General features: G+C 38.8%; 1 protein-coding gene across 3 annotated transcripts; it reads left to right on the forward strand.

Annotated features, from left to right (window-relative positions):
• Positions 1-5525: 5525 nt before the first annotated feature.
• On the forward strand, positions 5526-13843 carry mbpa (myelin basic protein a). 3 transcript variants are annotated; one of them, XM_035909352.2, is made up of 8 exons: positions 5527-5813; positions 7558-7653; positions 8120-8146; positions 10790-10810; positions 11222-11280; positions 12090-12173; positions 12286-12306; positions 12628-13843. In XM_035909352.2, exons 1-8 carry the CDS (start codon positions 5694-5696, stop codon positions 12782-12784), a joined length of 585 nt encoding a protein of 194 aa, XP_035765245.1. In that variant the 5' UTR covers positions 5527-5693; the 3' UTR covers positions 12785-13843. The 3 variants fall into 3 exon arrangements, with proteins under 3 accessions (XP_006794464.1, XP_035765245.1, XP_035765246.1); XM_035909353.2 differs by lacking the exon at positions 12286-12306 and having other exon boundaries at positions 5528-5813; XM_006794401.3 differs by lacking the exons at positions 11222-11280; positions 12286-12306 and having other exon boundaries at positions 5526-5813; positions 12628-12789.
• The last annotated feature ends 903 nt before the right edge of the window (positions 13844-14746 follow it).

Below are 14746 nucleotides of genomic sequence, written 5' to 3' on the forward strand. Positions count from 1 at the left end.
TTTTTACGAGACTAGAGATTTCCCGAGTCACAGTTTTAAGTGAATGAGCAACATTTAGAGCTGCAAGAGTTCAAAAGGTTCCATTAGCTTTTATATCAGGAGGAAAACCTGTAAGCGATAAGTGATATTAATGAAAGACATCACTGTTTCAACTAATGCGTCATTTTGGATTAGCAAATGTACAAAGCAAGCAACTTCCCAGAAAGTAGTGACTGTTCAGCCAAAATTTAGCTTACATCTGCAGGTTACATTTTACCATGACTAACAGAGTTGACTCAGGGTGACTCACATTAGCCACAAATCCATCTTACACTGGCCAGATGTCAGGTTTATCATGACATTCGGTCCACACAACATTTGTCAGAGGCTCAACTGAGCTTTGAGTGCCCAAAACAGCCAACTTTAGCCCTAAATATGGTGGCAGTCTAATCAGATTTATGGATTAAACTGATATCAACAAATAATCTCTCCTCTTTGCTCCTTCTGCACATATATGGCTTAAATTTAACGTTTGTACTTTAAAAAGGAAAAAAGGATGTACTACACTTACTGAATACATACTGAAAAAAGCCATTTTAACTTTTTCCGTTATTATTCTGACAATCTGTAAACCCAACGGTTTGAGTAGTAAGTGGGTGTATTTAGGATTTCCATTCTTACCGACATCACCAAGACCAAGGAGTAGAAAAAACTTTCTGAAACTGAGAGTTCAGAGCCGTCTGAGGTTTGTGCTCACGGGCTATACTTGTCTATACACTGATCCCATTATTTTAAATTCGGCGATGCTTAATCTGAGGTATCCATCATTGTAACAATTTATATGTAACAGAAAACGTAAAAAGAAATCATAACAAGTTCACTTTAGAGTTATGCGATTAGTCTTAAATGATCAAGTTTTGTTTGGCAACTGGTGTTTTATTGGGCAGTTAGCTGCAAGGGGCTATTCAGCTAGCTTTGCATAATCAACAATAGCAACATCTGCTTTACATTTATTTGTAAATGAATGGCTTACTTGTATTTTGTCCACCTACTGATATTGCCAGATATATGTCGTTGTGTGCTTATATAGCTACATGCTAAAACCAAGAACCAGGCTGCTGAAGAACTGTCAGTTACGCTGATCAATGTAACTAACTGCCTGCCAAATTCATGTTTGCATCTTAATTTCAGCTAAACTGTGTTTTCTTTTCACTGTCCTGAAATAGTGATTCAGATGTAATTAGTAGGAGGGACAAGACTGTCAGTTACTTTCATCATCAGTCAGTATCAGGTGATAAATATAAATATTTAGGTATAATAATAGATCCAGAATTTACATTAAAAAAAAAGTTGTGAATAGTCAAATTTGGTTTGGCAAATTTTAGGCTTGTTGGGAACAATTTAATGACTGAGGCCTCAAAACGTTTCTCTCTTATGACCTTTTGTCTCATTAGTTGGACACAGACAAATGAAACCACATCACAATGAGTCGAAAGAATCTGTAAGCAAGCCATGAAAACCTAAAAACCTAAATACAACCTGGGACTGCAGATCAACATTAGCTAGTGTAGCTAAATCTGGCCGATTTACATTATGAATTTAAGGGCTTTATTTTTTGGTTGATTTATTGAGCCATTCACTTTCAACAAAAGTAACACAATATGACAGTATATGCATCTGCAAACCCTCCAAGAATAGTTCACTTTGTACTCAAAGACAAGCATAACATTTCATTATACCTACAGGTTGACAGGCAGCAATGTTCCCTTCTGCATCTAAAGGTCAAGTCATCATCAAGTGGGCTCCAGACTCTGGATGCTATTTTCAACCTTTTTTTGCGCCATGCTCGTCATCGTTATTTGCCAGTTTAGCATTAGTTGGAATGCAACTCGAGCTCCAGTTGAGACGAGGCTCAGTGAGTTCGGAGCAATAAACATCATTCAAACCCAAAGGTAAACAATTACAAATGAAACTCACATTCTACAAAAAGGGGGAAAAAACAATAATGAAGTTTTAAATGTATCTTTCATTTTTTCAATCTTTGATTTGATTTGAATAAAAAACTTTCAATGGTCACTGACAAAATCCATGTCACATTTAATGGTGCAATCAACAAAATTCAAACCTGAACATTCATGTCAGAATTAAATTATTATTGTTAAATAAACTTTAATTTTCAGATATATAAGATGTGCTAAATATAGTCAAATTTCAAGTGTTGGTATTTAACTTTCATGCTTGCTTTCAATTCTCTTTATTTCAATGTGTTTATTTTAGTTTTATTAGCTGAAAGACCCCAGAAACAGCCACCTAGGATGTAGCTAATATACAATCAATAAAAGAATAAAAATAACAGCAAACTCAACGAGTCATAAATCTTGCTGGAATAGTTAAAAATGTGTTTCTTGCTAAAGAAAATGTTACTTAATTTGATTTTCTGTCTACGCTTTCCCTTCACCCCAAAACCAGTTTCGACCAGTGGTTGCCTCTCCGTGATCCTGACTCTGCTGGAGGTTTGTTCCTGTCAAAAGGGAGTTCTTCCTCTCAACGTTTGCTAAGTGTTGCTCATAGGGGATTGTCAGATTTCTCAAGTTCTTTCTTATATATACATGATAACAGTCAGTCTGCTGAAAAACAGGGACTGATATGAAAGATAAATAAATAGAAATACTGCTGTAAGGCTGAGACTTTCATGATTAGATTTTCTGAATTTGGGTGAAAGCAGGAAAACAAAACAAGCCCTAACATCCCAGACTGAGACTGTCTGCAGACATTCAACCTCTGATGTTAGCAGGAAATAGAAATGAGTCCCAAAACACATTATCCTGTAATGATTCACAACAATATGACAGCACGAGTGAGGAGAAACAGTTCAAAGCTTGTTTGTTTCAAAATTATATGCCCATCAAGCAGAACAAGATTTTTTTAAATCTTATTTCCACGTTTAGCACACCGCGTACACATATTACTTAAAAGTAAAACCAAAAAGTGCGCAAGCCAGGCAGCTCACAACAGTCAACACTAAATAGACCAGAATACCACAAATATATATTTGTGGTACATAATATTTAGAGTTTAGTCAATAAGTAAAATATAAATACTAAAAATGTGTTAACTAAAATTTGTGATCACATGATAAAGAAAAGCTAAAAATAAGACTGTTGGTGGAAACTGAGAAGCCAGCAGGATCTCTTTATTATCAGGCCACATGACAGCTCACCCACTCATCAAGCTCGGCCATTCATTCAACATCCAAGTTATTTAGAGGCCTGCCTCTGCAACCCACTGGATATGCAACTGGCTTGGTTTGTCATTGGTATCCACAGATGCACTATGTACATGTCTTTTTATCTGTGATTACCATAATAGAGGTTTTTATTGAAATATACAAATATAAAATGTTTGTTGTGTGCAAGTGATCTGCAGATGGTTGTTTTGATTAGATTGTAGATTATTAAAAAGGCAGGAACCAATAGCCTATAGATCTCAGCTGCTGAGGCGAATGTGTGATTTACCTGCATGTGTTTATCAGCCAATGGGGCTCCCAAGGTTGGCATATGAATTACTCGGAAAATTACTTGTGAATAAATAGAAATCAGCTCGATTCAGCATCTCTCCTCAAAATCTTTGTCTTTTTACTTTGCCTGCTTTGTCGTGAGGAGCCAGAACTCAGCTCTGTCTTATTATATGGGGTTTATAAGCCATGGCAGCTGAAAAGTTGCACCACAATGGCAGTATTAACTGTTTTGGCAGATTTTTTTTCTTCCTTTTCCTTGCACAGTCCCAAAATTAAAAAAAAAAAAAAAAAAAAAAAAACCTAGAGAGGGAGATGGGAATGAAATTGTGTGTGTGTGTGTGGGGGGGGAGGGGGGGGGGGGGTGCAGTCTGATGAATACTACCAAATAGCAGATGGTATGGTACAGGTGCTGGTGCCTGTCTTTTGGTCTGTGCAAGATAAATTCACTAACCTTTAGTTTCACACTGCACTACCACTCAGGGAGATTCTGCCTGATCCCACTGCAAAAGCACTTTGAATTTATTGGGGAATTGATCGCTCGATCTGATGTCACGTTGTCTGATGTTTTTGAAGTCATTTACTCCTCAAAGTCAAATTTTCAGTCTGTCTTTATCATAACTATTAATTTAGTTCAGCGTTTAGTTCAGAGTTTAGAAATGGGTGGCATGGTGTTGTAGCGGTTAGATGGCTCTGGGTTTGAACCTGCTTCTTTGTGAAGTTTGCATGTTTGCATACCAGTTTCCTCCCACAGTGGTATGTTAGACATGCATGCCATTGGTGGTTCAATCATTCGCCATATGTGTGTGTTATTTGCATCTCTGGCTTAGTAGTAAATCTGAATTGGATACAAAGTTTAGAAAATGTTCGGAAGCTTGAAAGAATGTCTTACTATTTATATTAAAACACTAAAACATTGTTATTAAAAATGTGGAGACTGTTCCTGCTATAAAACTTCCACTTCAGTAAAGTGGCCAAAACCCCCACTTTTCACTTGCTTTATGTTGTGCGATATGAACACATGAATTTAAGCCATGTTTTTCCAGTTTAACCTGTTTGTTTTCTATAAACATTTCTGCTTGACTTGAAATAAGAAACAATCAACAACAAAACGACATCTGTTCCAAAATATTAATATTCTGATGCTGCATGGGTGTTTTCTAACACAGCTCGCTGCTCAACAGATCGTGCTTTGTCTGCCGACCGCCGCAGCCGCTCTGGGTGAAACAACACATGCAGGACTCCTTGTAATGTTGTTAAGTGGTACAATGAGAAAAGAAATTTACACTCTACACCGCTAAACAGCCATGGATCGTTCTGTGAAACACTGACGGCCAACAAAAATATTCACTCCAAGGTCTTCAGGAGCAAATGCAGTTTGCTCAGTCATCAATAAGCTGCAGATGCTTTCAAGGCAGCTACCTTTTATTTATTTTTTTGCAGATTTCAACTTGGTGCATTTGTACTTTTATTGGCATTAAAGCATAAAGCTGCAGTTTTCAAGTCCATGGCACAGATCTTGTTCTCCTGTTAGTCATAAACTGAAATAACTGGAGCTCTTGAATGGCTTTGGCTTAAAGACACCGAAACGGAGCAAATGCAATGTGCAAAGTCACCTCAAGTTTATTTTATTACTGTGCAGACAGATAATTGGCCTGTGTTCACAGGTTTTTGTCTCTTTCACACCATAGTCTTTCCTTTTCTTAATCTGGTGACTGTACATCCAATTCAAACACAATGCATGAAGAAGATATATGGGGCCGATGCAACAATGGCCCCACAGTGCTTCGGGCTGCTTTGCATCAGGGTGTGAGTTCAGACTCAGAGATAACCCTTGTTGTCCCTGCGGCCGGGGTGAGGCAGATGGGGAGAGGAACAATGGCCGGGCCCATGCGGAGGGCGGCAGTGACTGACACAGCCACTGAAGCTCCAAAGAATGCCTGGAGCTGAGCCAGAACCATGGACATCACCAATGCAAACCCCCCCACCCTCACCAACCTGACCCTCAGTATGTCCCATGGTGCCCTTGGGCCAAGGGGATGACACCTTCAAAGACAGCCCCTGAGCGTCAGATGGGCTGCAAACCACCCTGAAGGAGCAGCAGAGACGGGTTTTGGCACTGTGAGCTTTGGAATAGCTTGGAAGAGGACTACTGAGTAAACAGAGAGGTCAACGCCACCAAACAGCAGCAGCAGCTAGCATGGCTACAGCGAGCACCTCAGGGCAGAGCGCTTTCGGGCTCGGGAGGAAAAAGAAGAACCCCGGTCTGATCGATCAGATTAGCAAATTCTTTGGAGGAAACAAAAAGAAGAGGAGCAAGGTGAGCATCCATCCATTTAAAAGGACAGTTTCATCCTCAGCTTAACCCAGTTTTAAACTTTTACTTAGTTAATTAGATACTTTGTGCCAAGCTGTGGTCTGTGGTCTGTAAGCCAGTTCATGCATATATTAATTTTTACATATAAATAATAATATGGTTACAATAATAATGCAATTAATATTATTAATAATTTGTGTTTTTATCATAAAAAGTGAAATATTAAAAAGAAATGTCCTCATAAACTAAAGTGAGACTTTGTGGATGATTAGAGGTTAAGGGAGGTGATAATTCACTTCTGCAGTTCATATTATTACAGTTTGGTTTAAATATTTAAGCAATTTTGAATTTTCTTGAGCAGAGTTGAGATTTCTTTGGTTTTACTGCTCGTACTTCACATTCACCGGCAGACCTTATCTGTTAATGAAAATCCACTTATTTAAGCGTCAGTGTCCTAAAGCACTGAGGTTGTTTTGTATGTCAGACACCATCTCTGGAATGTTTCACTGAGTACTGCACTATGTAAAAGCTCACACTCAGAATTACTGTATGTACTGTGGGCTGTGGATTTTTTTTGCCTCCCATCTTGAGCTTTTTTTAAAAAAAAAAATATATATATATATATATATATTTTTTTTTTTTTAATTTATTTTTTTTTTTGGAGGGTATGAGTAACTCAAAAATCCATCCAGTTGCTTTGGTAGCTTTGTTTTGTTTAGTTTTTCTTCTTATCTTGCAAAATGCTGCAAAGAATCTAATATAAAGGCTCTAATACAGTCCCATTGAGATCTTGTGAAGGGAAAAACAGGCCTCATGTACCGTGCAATGTTTGCAGGTAAATCTAGTCTGTAATATCTGTCTGACCATGAGCTGCAGCAGATAGAAAACATCAGACAAAGCCCCTTTCAGATTTCAAGATTCAACAGTATGTGATGGGAGGGGCCCTTCTGCTGCTTTCAAACTGCTTTCATCTGCTATCTGAGGCTGTTATTCTGAGTAGGCAGAGTGCAAGGACGCCAGATCTCAGAGATTTCTTGGATTTTATTGTTTGTGTGTTTCACTCTTGTATTTCAGCCTTTCTGTGACTCATTTGCAAGACAGACAGAAAACCACAGAAAGCAAAGAGATGTGTGCCTGCACATATTCCACTTCTTTATTCGAACTTCTTTGCATTCATTAAATATAAGACCAAGTAAAAAAAAAAAAAAAATCCAATAACTGTCATAGAGGCAGAAACCTTCTTCTGATTGGCTTCCCACATAAACAGAGGCTTACAGCAATATGTAGGGGTTGCTTCTGATCTCACAGCTCGCCTTAGATGACCGTCAGGGATACATCTCCTCTCATTGTCTTCATTGCTTTTGCCTTTAATACGTTAAAGTCTGAACCATTAAATAATTCCCAGAACACTCAATTATTTTCTAAAAGGAGTGTTTATTGAACCCTTGAACCCTTGAACATTTACAAAATCATTAAATATTGATTTGCATACATGAGGTTTAATCTGTATCATCAGTCTGAAAAACATCATCTTGATAATTTCCTCTCTGTCACTGAGATCTGACAACAATTAGGAAATATCAAAGCTATAATTCTGCAGCTGGTGCTGACTTTCATCAGAGAAAGTGAGCTCATCCCAATCTGTTCTATCATGAACATACTGCAGAAAAATGCATGTTTCATACAGTCAGGTGAACATGTGTTAAACAAATATATGCAGTTACTTGACCTCTGCTTATCTTCTCAGGGGTCTTTCCGGGGTCATCTGGCCGCCTCACCCCAGCAGTCCTCTTCCCGCCGTCGGACTAATGAAAATGCTGTTGTGCATTTCTTCAGGAGCATTGTAAGTTCCACTTGCACGCACACGTTATTCATGCCATTCCATGGAACATACATGTTTTACTTACCTTTATAAAAGCAATTTTTTGTTGCTGAGTCACACTAACCCCGCCGAGCTTCATTCAGTTAAATGTGTTTGATGTAATCCCCTGAAATTGCCAAAAACTGCATAACTCATAATGCGGAATAAACCAATTTCCTCCAGTATTTTCTTGGGCTCTAACTCTTGGCATCAACAGTGTGGCAATGTTTCAAAAACAGCTGGTTAAATTGTTTTTCCTCGCCTATCTCAGTGATTAGCGCGCCGCTATGACTTTGCATATCGATAAAAAAGATTTGGGTGAAATTTCAATCAGCAGCTCAGCACTTTGTTTATTTCATATCTGAGTTTGTTGCTCTGTTTTTTTTGCTCTGAACAATCAGTCACTCTCTTGTTGTTGTTGTTGTTGTTGTTGCTTGGTGTTCCTCAGGTTTCCTCTCCTCGTCCTAAATCCAGGGTGAGTCCCACTTTACCGCCATATCTGTTTTTAATTATTCCAAAGGTTTAACCACAGGATGAAGATAAAGAGAAAGTGTTTTTGCAGAAATCAAAGGTTAAAATAATCACTCTTTATCATTTCAGGTTTAAATTCAATTTTGTTGATGAAGTGCCAAAACAAAGTCAAAACAATCACCTTACTTTTTTAAAGTTAAATAGAGATCATTTTAAAGAGGAAAGCCTAACAATCGGACGAACCCCTGTGAGCAAGCACTTGGCATCAGTGGGAAGAAAGAACTGCCATTTAACAGGAAGAGGGCTCCAGCAGAGCCAGGCTCAGGGAGGAGCAGCCATATGCTGCAGTCTTTGTAGGGGTGAAGTGAAGGAGAAGAAAGAGAAGGGATCAATATAGAGACAAAGACATTATATAGTGAGATAGACTGAATGTTAGAAAAGCCCTTCAGTTCATTCCTTTGTCTTAAGCTGTTTAAGCTCATTTCCCTCTAAGGCCACACCTTTTTTTTTAAATCAAAACCTCTTCTGATTGGCTGTCACTTAGATAGCATTAAACATGAATGTAGCTTCCTAACCTCAAAAGGGGAAGTACCTAAAACTTGCATTCTATCCGAAGACCACAAGATGGCGACAGTTGTAGTAGCAAAAATGATTTAGGTCCTATACAAGTTTATATGAAAACTCCCTTTTTGACCTCTGCAAACACTTTCCTCCTGAGTCTGTGGACTCAGTCACTTATTTTGGGTAATACTTAATTCAAAATTGAGTTTATTTCAGAAATCTTGTTAATACTATCTTAAAAAATGGAGGTACAAAACCGCAGGCTAAAATTAGCCAATTTAGCAGATTTTACTGTTGAATATTACATCAAGAATTTTGCACTTCGCAGGCATCGATTATGTTTACTGTGAGTCTGCTAGGGTCTGATCAGGCCTGAGAGATACAAATTTTAGCATTAGATAATGAAGCTCTATGACAGGGGTAGGCAACTCCAGGCCTCGAGTGCCGGTGTCCTGCAGGTTTTAGATGTGTCCTTGATCAAACACAGCTGATTCAAATGGCTAAATTACCTCCTCAACATGTCTTGAAGTTCTCCAGGGGGCTGGTAATGAACTAATCATTTGATTCAGGTGTGTTGACACAGGGTGAGATCTAAAACCTGCAGGACACCGGCACTCGAGGCCTGGTGTTGCCTACCCCTGGTCTATGAGGACATCTGCAGTCCTGCCTTTATTTTTATTTATTTTTTTAAATGTAATTCATTTTTTGTGTCTTGAATGCACCAACTGCACATGCACCCAGACTTCAAAGAAGTAAAACTGAAATCAATACTCAACTGTTGCCGATATAAATACACTCTGCTATAAAATCAGCACAATCAAAGTTCTTTATTTAGAGAAGCCTAAAAATGAGATTTGGATATTTGACCTAAAATCTGTCTCAATGGTTACTTTACTGATACTGTCATGACTGCAAATTTCCCACCACAATTTCTGCTAATTGCATCTCACATCTTATTGTGGAAATTCACTTTACTCATTTTCAGCCTTTTGCTGAAGGTGCCTTCATGTAATGGTTACAAAATCATTGGAGAGCCATGAATTGCCCATCTAGTGTCCTGTGGATCTAAATGTGAGCTGTGGGTCTTTCACCCATATACCAATGGATGAAACAGAGTTCACCTGTGTTCACAGAGATTATCTAAATGTCCTACAAAGGAAAAAGCTGATATAATCACAGACAGCACTATAAGCCATAAATAAGAAAATATCAGATAATAAGATCATAATAGATAGAGACCTCTGCATCACCAGTGAGATTTTCTTTAACCGTAACCCACTTATTGGGTTTTCTTTTTAAGATACACAAACTGTCAGCAATAAACTGCACAAAAATGATATTTAATGTATTTTTTAATATTTGTCAGAAGGGTTCAGAAACACGGTTTGGGCTTTGAAGGGTTAATGAAAGCTAAAATGTAATGTGTACCTAATTTCACACATCGCCATGGTTGCTATCCTGGTGTTATCATGGTAACATAAGCTAAAGCTGAGGCTGATTTTACTGAGACAAATAGATAATTGGTTATAACTGAGCAAACCAAGACTGACCTGATGATGGTGCCATTATGTAATATTAAGGTTATAGTTCATACATTTATTGAATGAATATCTGGAAAAAAAATATTATAGCAAGTCATCTTATTTATGCTGATGTTTACTAGATTATTAGTAATCCTCTGTGTGGGGATCTAACTGTATTCTTATATTTGTCCTATTATTGCAAAGCAATCTTCTTTATGAGGGTTACATATTCCTCTAAAATGTAGATTCCCACTCTGGTACTGGATAAATACATTATCAAGGATCATGAGATAACTGGACAGGAAACGAAACCTTTTCTCTTTTTTTTTTATATGTGCATCCATTTTCAGTTTGTTTATGTTTTTTTTTTTAGGAACCTTTACCGAAACCTTTTTAAAAGCCAGATCATAGCAGTGGAGATCGTGGAGGGACTGGATAAAATCAGAGTTTTCACATCGACTTGTCTGCTACCACAAAGCTAATCTGAGACCAGTGCAGGTGGCATCATAATCTTACTGTTGCTCATCTCACCATGTCGTTATCTGTTTCTTTTTCATGTCCAGTGGAGAGACGTCTTGGGTTTGGTACGTCACTCGATCCATCTCATATTATACAAAAGCCCCACTGCTGACTGCGCCGCTCTGTGCGTCTGCAATCATCCCATTTAAACCTGTCTGTCAACCTCTTCTTTGCAACATGTCCTTTGTCTGCAGTGCACCTGTTACCTAACCTACTTTGTGTTTCACTGCTTTCCTCCCTGAAGAGAAATACATTTTATACCGGAGCACAATGAATCAAGTCACATTCACGTCCTGATTCACCAGCATTCACACACAAGGCCTGAAAGGCACAGTTACAGCAGATCAGCCTGGATGAATGCCACAGAAAATCAATTTCATTCATTGACTTGCTGCTTGGAAATTATTGATACAGTTATTGACTTATTGATAAGTTCATTACACTTCAATTTCCCTCCCTTCTTTGCTTCAATCCAGAGCGACTCACTGCTTCTGGATGACTTTGAAATCGCTCAACTATTTATGAACCACAGCCGGTAAACGCTTTTTTCTTAGGACCTCTCCCCCCCCTCTCCTCTTTCACACCTCTAGTTCTCTGTAACACCTTCATCAACTTCTCCAGAGATGACTCACCGATCCATCTGTTCTGGTCTGCCACCTCCTTTGTGTCTTCTTATCTGTCCAGCCACTGTGGACACCTCTTTGTGTGTCATTTGATCAGCCACTTACACCCTTTGTGTCAGTGTCTCTTCTCATGGACCCCATCTTCTCCTTGTCATCCATCTTTTTTCCCCTAAAGGTTACTGTTAGGTGAAATCTGGTCCAGTCACACATTCATATTTCTCTCCTTTCATGTCTACTCACAATAACAGATCAAAGACAACCTTCTTCTTTGCTGTTGCAGAGAAACCACATACCTGCACTTTGTTATTTTGCACACCAATTCACTTTAAATATCAAAGAAGGAAATTCAACTCGTAGCCAAACACAATGAAAGCACAAACCCAAATACCAAGGAGTCCATCCTAATGCATTTATTAAAGAGGATGGAAATCATTAATAAGAAGGTTTGCAGTCATATTACCGGTGGTTATGTGTTTTTTGTGCAGCAACAGCAAAAACGGCGCCCTTTGTAACAAAATGTTAAGTTGTTTTTTGTGTGTTTGGCATTTTGTTGAAGCAGTTTGATATCTCTGATTGTCTGGGAGGAAATATCTTTAATCTCATGGAGAGGAAAAGGCCGTCGATGTAAAATGAATTGCTTAAAGGTTATGCAGTGAAGCAATGCTGGATTCTGGAGCTGGTTCCAGTTCTCCACCTGTGCTCATAAGGCATCTTTTTCTAGGCCACGTCACCGCGTGCCGAGAGCACAAAGTCACCAATCAGAAGGCGCAGAGACCAAAGCACGCTGTCCAGACTCTTCAACCTGGTGAGCTCGCAGAACGTTTGCCTCTTTGCTTTACCCAGAATTCCCCCTTTCTGCCTGTAAACCTGGATTTCACGAGCACTGCTTCCTGTTTGTGTTTGCTCAAATGCAACAGTGATGTTCTCGTCAGAGATCAGTGAGTAGGATGTAAATACGATCATTTCATCATCATGCTTTTACCGCAGCCTGTCATCATAATAAACTAACAAGCTTTAGAGCCACATTTTCACTTTTACATGTAAGCCCAAATTCATCCAAAGCCATCTACCTCGATGTTTTTGAGGCTTTATTTTCAGTGTGGATCAGCGCCACTAAATGCAACGTTTTTTTGACAATCACCTCGTTCATGAACTTTCAACACTGTTTTAACCAAATATCTTCCCAGATTGCTCTTATCTGTGGCTGCGGCAGGAAAACTAATGTTCTTCTCAACCTCATGTCCACTTCTTCTCTCCAGGGAGAAGGCAAGTCCCGTGCACCCTCTAAACGCTGGAGCACCATCTTCTAAGCTCTCCACTGAGGACCAAACCGCAGATCCGACACCGATGAGACCAGAAGAAGAGACAGATACGCCTGCGGCAGACTCACGACCTCAAGAGATGTTAACAAACTAACACGATCCTCCTTTATCTTTAGACAGAGACACAACATAAAAATCCTCTTTTTATTTTTAATCCTACTTCTGAGGAATTATTTAGCTGTTTGTAAGAGGTTCAGTCATGCTTTTAGTAAAGTCTCCTACCATAAAAATCATTGTCTGATGGTGCTAGTGTCTGCTGTCTGAGGTTTGTTCATGGCAGGTGTTTGTTTCTTCTATGTCCGCTGTCGTCTGCATTTTGTACACGATTGATGCTTTATGGATCTCGCTGCTTCCTAGAAACACACAGCTCACACGACACACAAGCCAAACAAACTTTCACATGTGAAATCGTGACAGAGGGTGGTCCCGTTTCTGCTTGAGCATGTCACAAAGCCACACGTTTGTAAAATGCAACTGGAAACCTATAGAAGTAGTGGACTCTAATATTGTTTTTAACACCACTGCTTAAGTTTTCTTTGCCTCAGTGTAATTAATCACCATGTATGATATTGATGCTTCCCAACTCTATCAAAACAAGATAAAAATGCCCTTTCGAATGCACTGTTTCACACCTGAGAAATTCTAAAACTATTCTGTTGTCTTTTCTGTAGCTTTTGCCTCATTTAATGATTTTCTTTATCTGTTCTGTCGTCATTTAAGTTTTATGGTGATTTGTGTTTTTCCGGAGGATGGCTGACATGTTTTATAGCTGATGGTTAATTTGCAAGTGGTTCAAAAGGTTTAAGGATGAAGCAGCAAGGTGGCACGAGGAGCACAGGACTGTAGGACAGGATGTTGGATTCATGTGTTCTGACAAATATTTTGTGATTTTTTTTTTTTTTTGTTTGTAATAAATTACACTGCCACTCTTATTTCTACTTGATGTTTGTATGTTCACTTTAACTGAATGGTCAAAAGCACTGTAAAGATGAGATGGCTAATGTGTGGTGGTGCTACGGGAATAGGAACTGATACTTAGATAAGTGTTGTGTTTCCTCTTAATGTAAATTCCCTGTTTGTAATGTACAGCCTAACTTGCAATAAACACCTTTACTTTTTTCACATTTAAGAGTTATTAAATGTTTTAAAATCAGATCATTCCCTTGTCTTTGCTGCGTTTTAATTGTTATGATTTACCAAACATATGATTCAAATGAGCTCTGAGCAAAAAATGTGACATTGAATGTGCACGCTAGCGTTCCTGCTGAACGTTAACCAGATAATAACACTTTCACGTCTGTGGTAAGGGGACAGTCTGCTGTACAGTCTGTAAGTGGACACAACTAGTCAAATGCATAGACTGTATGTAAAAGATGGACTTTAGTCATAAAGATCAAGCCAGAAGTCCTTAAAACTGTTTTTTCTTTTCCTTTTAATAAGGTTTGATTTCATAGAAAGTGATGAGAAAATGGTTTTTAGATTATTTTGAACTCAGTTAAAAACTTTCCCGATGAGCTTCTTCTCAGTCAGTAGTTTCAAATATATGTGAAATATAGTCTCTGCTAGAGTTTAGGAGGAGGATAAAACACAAGATGCTTTAGAGCAGGGGTGTTCAACTCCAGGCCTCGAGGGCCGGTGTCCTGCAAGTTTTAGATGTATCCTTAATGCAACACAGCTGATTTCAATGGTTAAATTACCTCCTGAAGTTGTCTTGAAGTTCTCCAGAGGACTGGTAATGAACTAATCATTTGATTCAGGTGTGATGACCCAGGGTGAGATCTAAAACCTGCAGGACACCGGCCCTTGAGGCCTGGAGTTCCCCACCCCTGCTTTAAGGCATGTTTACCTTATGCATGATAAGTCGCTGGTGTATGAGAGTATCTGCTGTTTATTGGTGTCTCAGTCAGACCGAGCTCTCACTCATGAAGTTAGGAACAGCAACAAATTCTCAGAACAGGGCCTCACATTAGGACTATAATAACCATACGATGATGTCACGGTGGTTACGTTCTTGAAGAAGAACATAACCACCTATATACAGTCTATATTCTTAAGG

The sequence above is a fragment of the Neolamprologus brichardi genome, chromosome 22, assembly GCF_056152115.1.
Source record: "Neolamprologus brichardi isolate AB-2024 chromosome 22, ASM5615211v1, whole genome shotgun sequence".
NCBI classification, from domain to species: Eukaryota; Metazoa; Chordata; class Actinopteri; order Cichliformes; family Cichlidae; genus Neolamprologus; species Neolamprologus brichardi.

Excerpts from the sequence above, each read along its gene's own strand:
- mbpa (XM_035909352.2), top strand. The coding sequence starts at position 5,694 with ATGGCTACAGCGAGCACCTCAGGGCAGAGCGCTTTCGGGCTCGGGAGG. Across the intron at positions 7,654-8,119 it reads TGCATTTCTTCAGGAGCATT|GTTTCCTCTCCTCGTCCTAA; the intron begins GTAAGTTCCACT and ends GGTGTTCCTCAG. Across the intron at positions 12,174-12,285 it reads TGTCCAGACTCTTCAACCTG|TGATGTTCTCGTCAGAGATC; the intron begins GTGAGCTCGCAG and ends CAAATGCAACAG.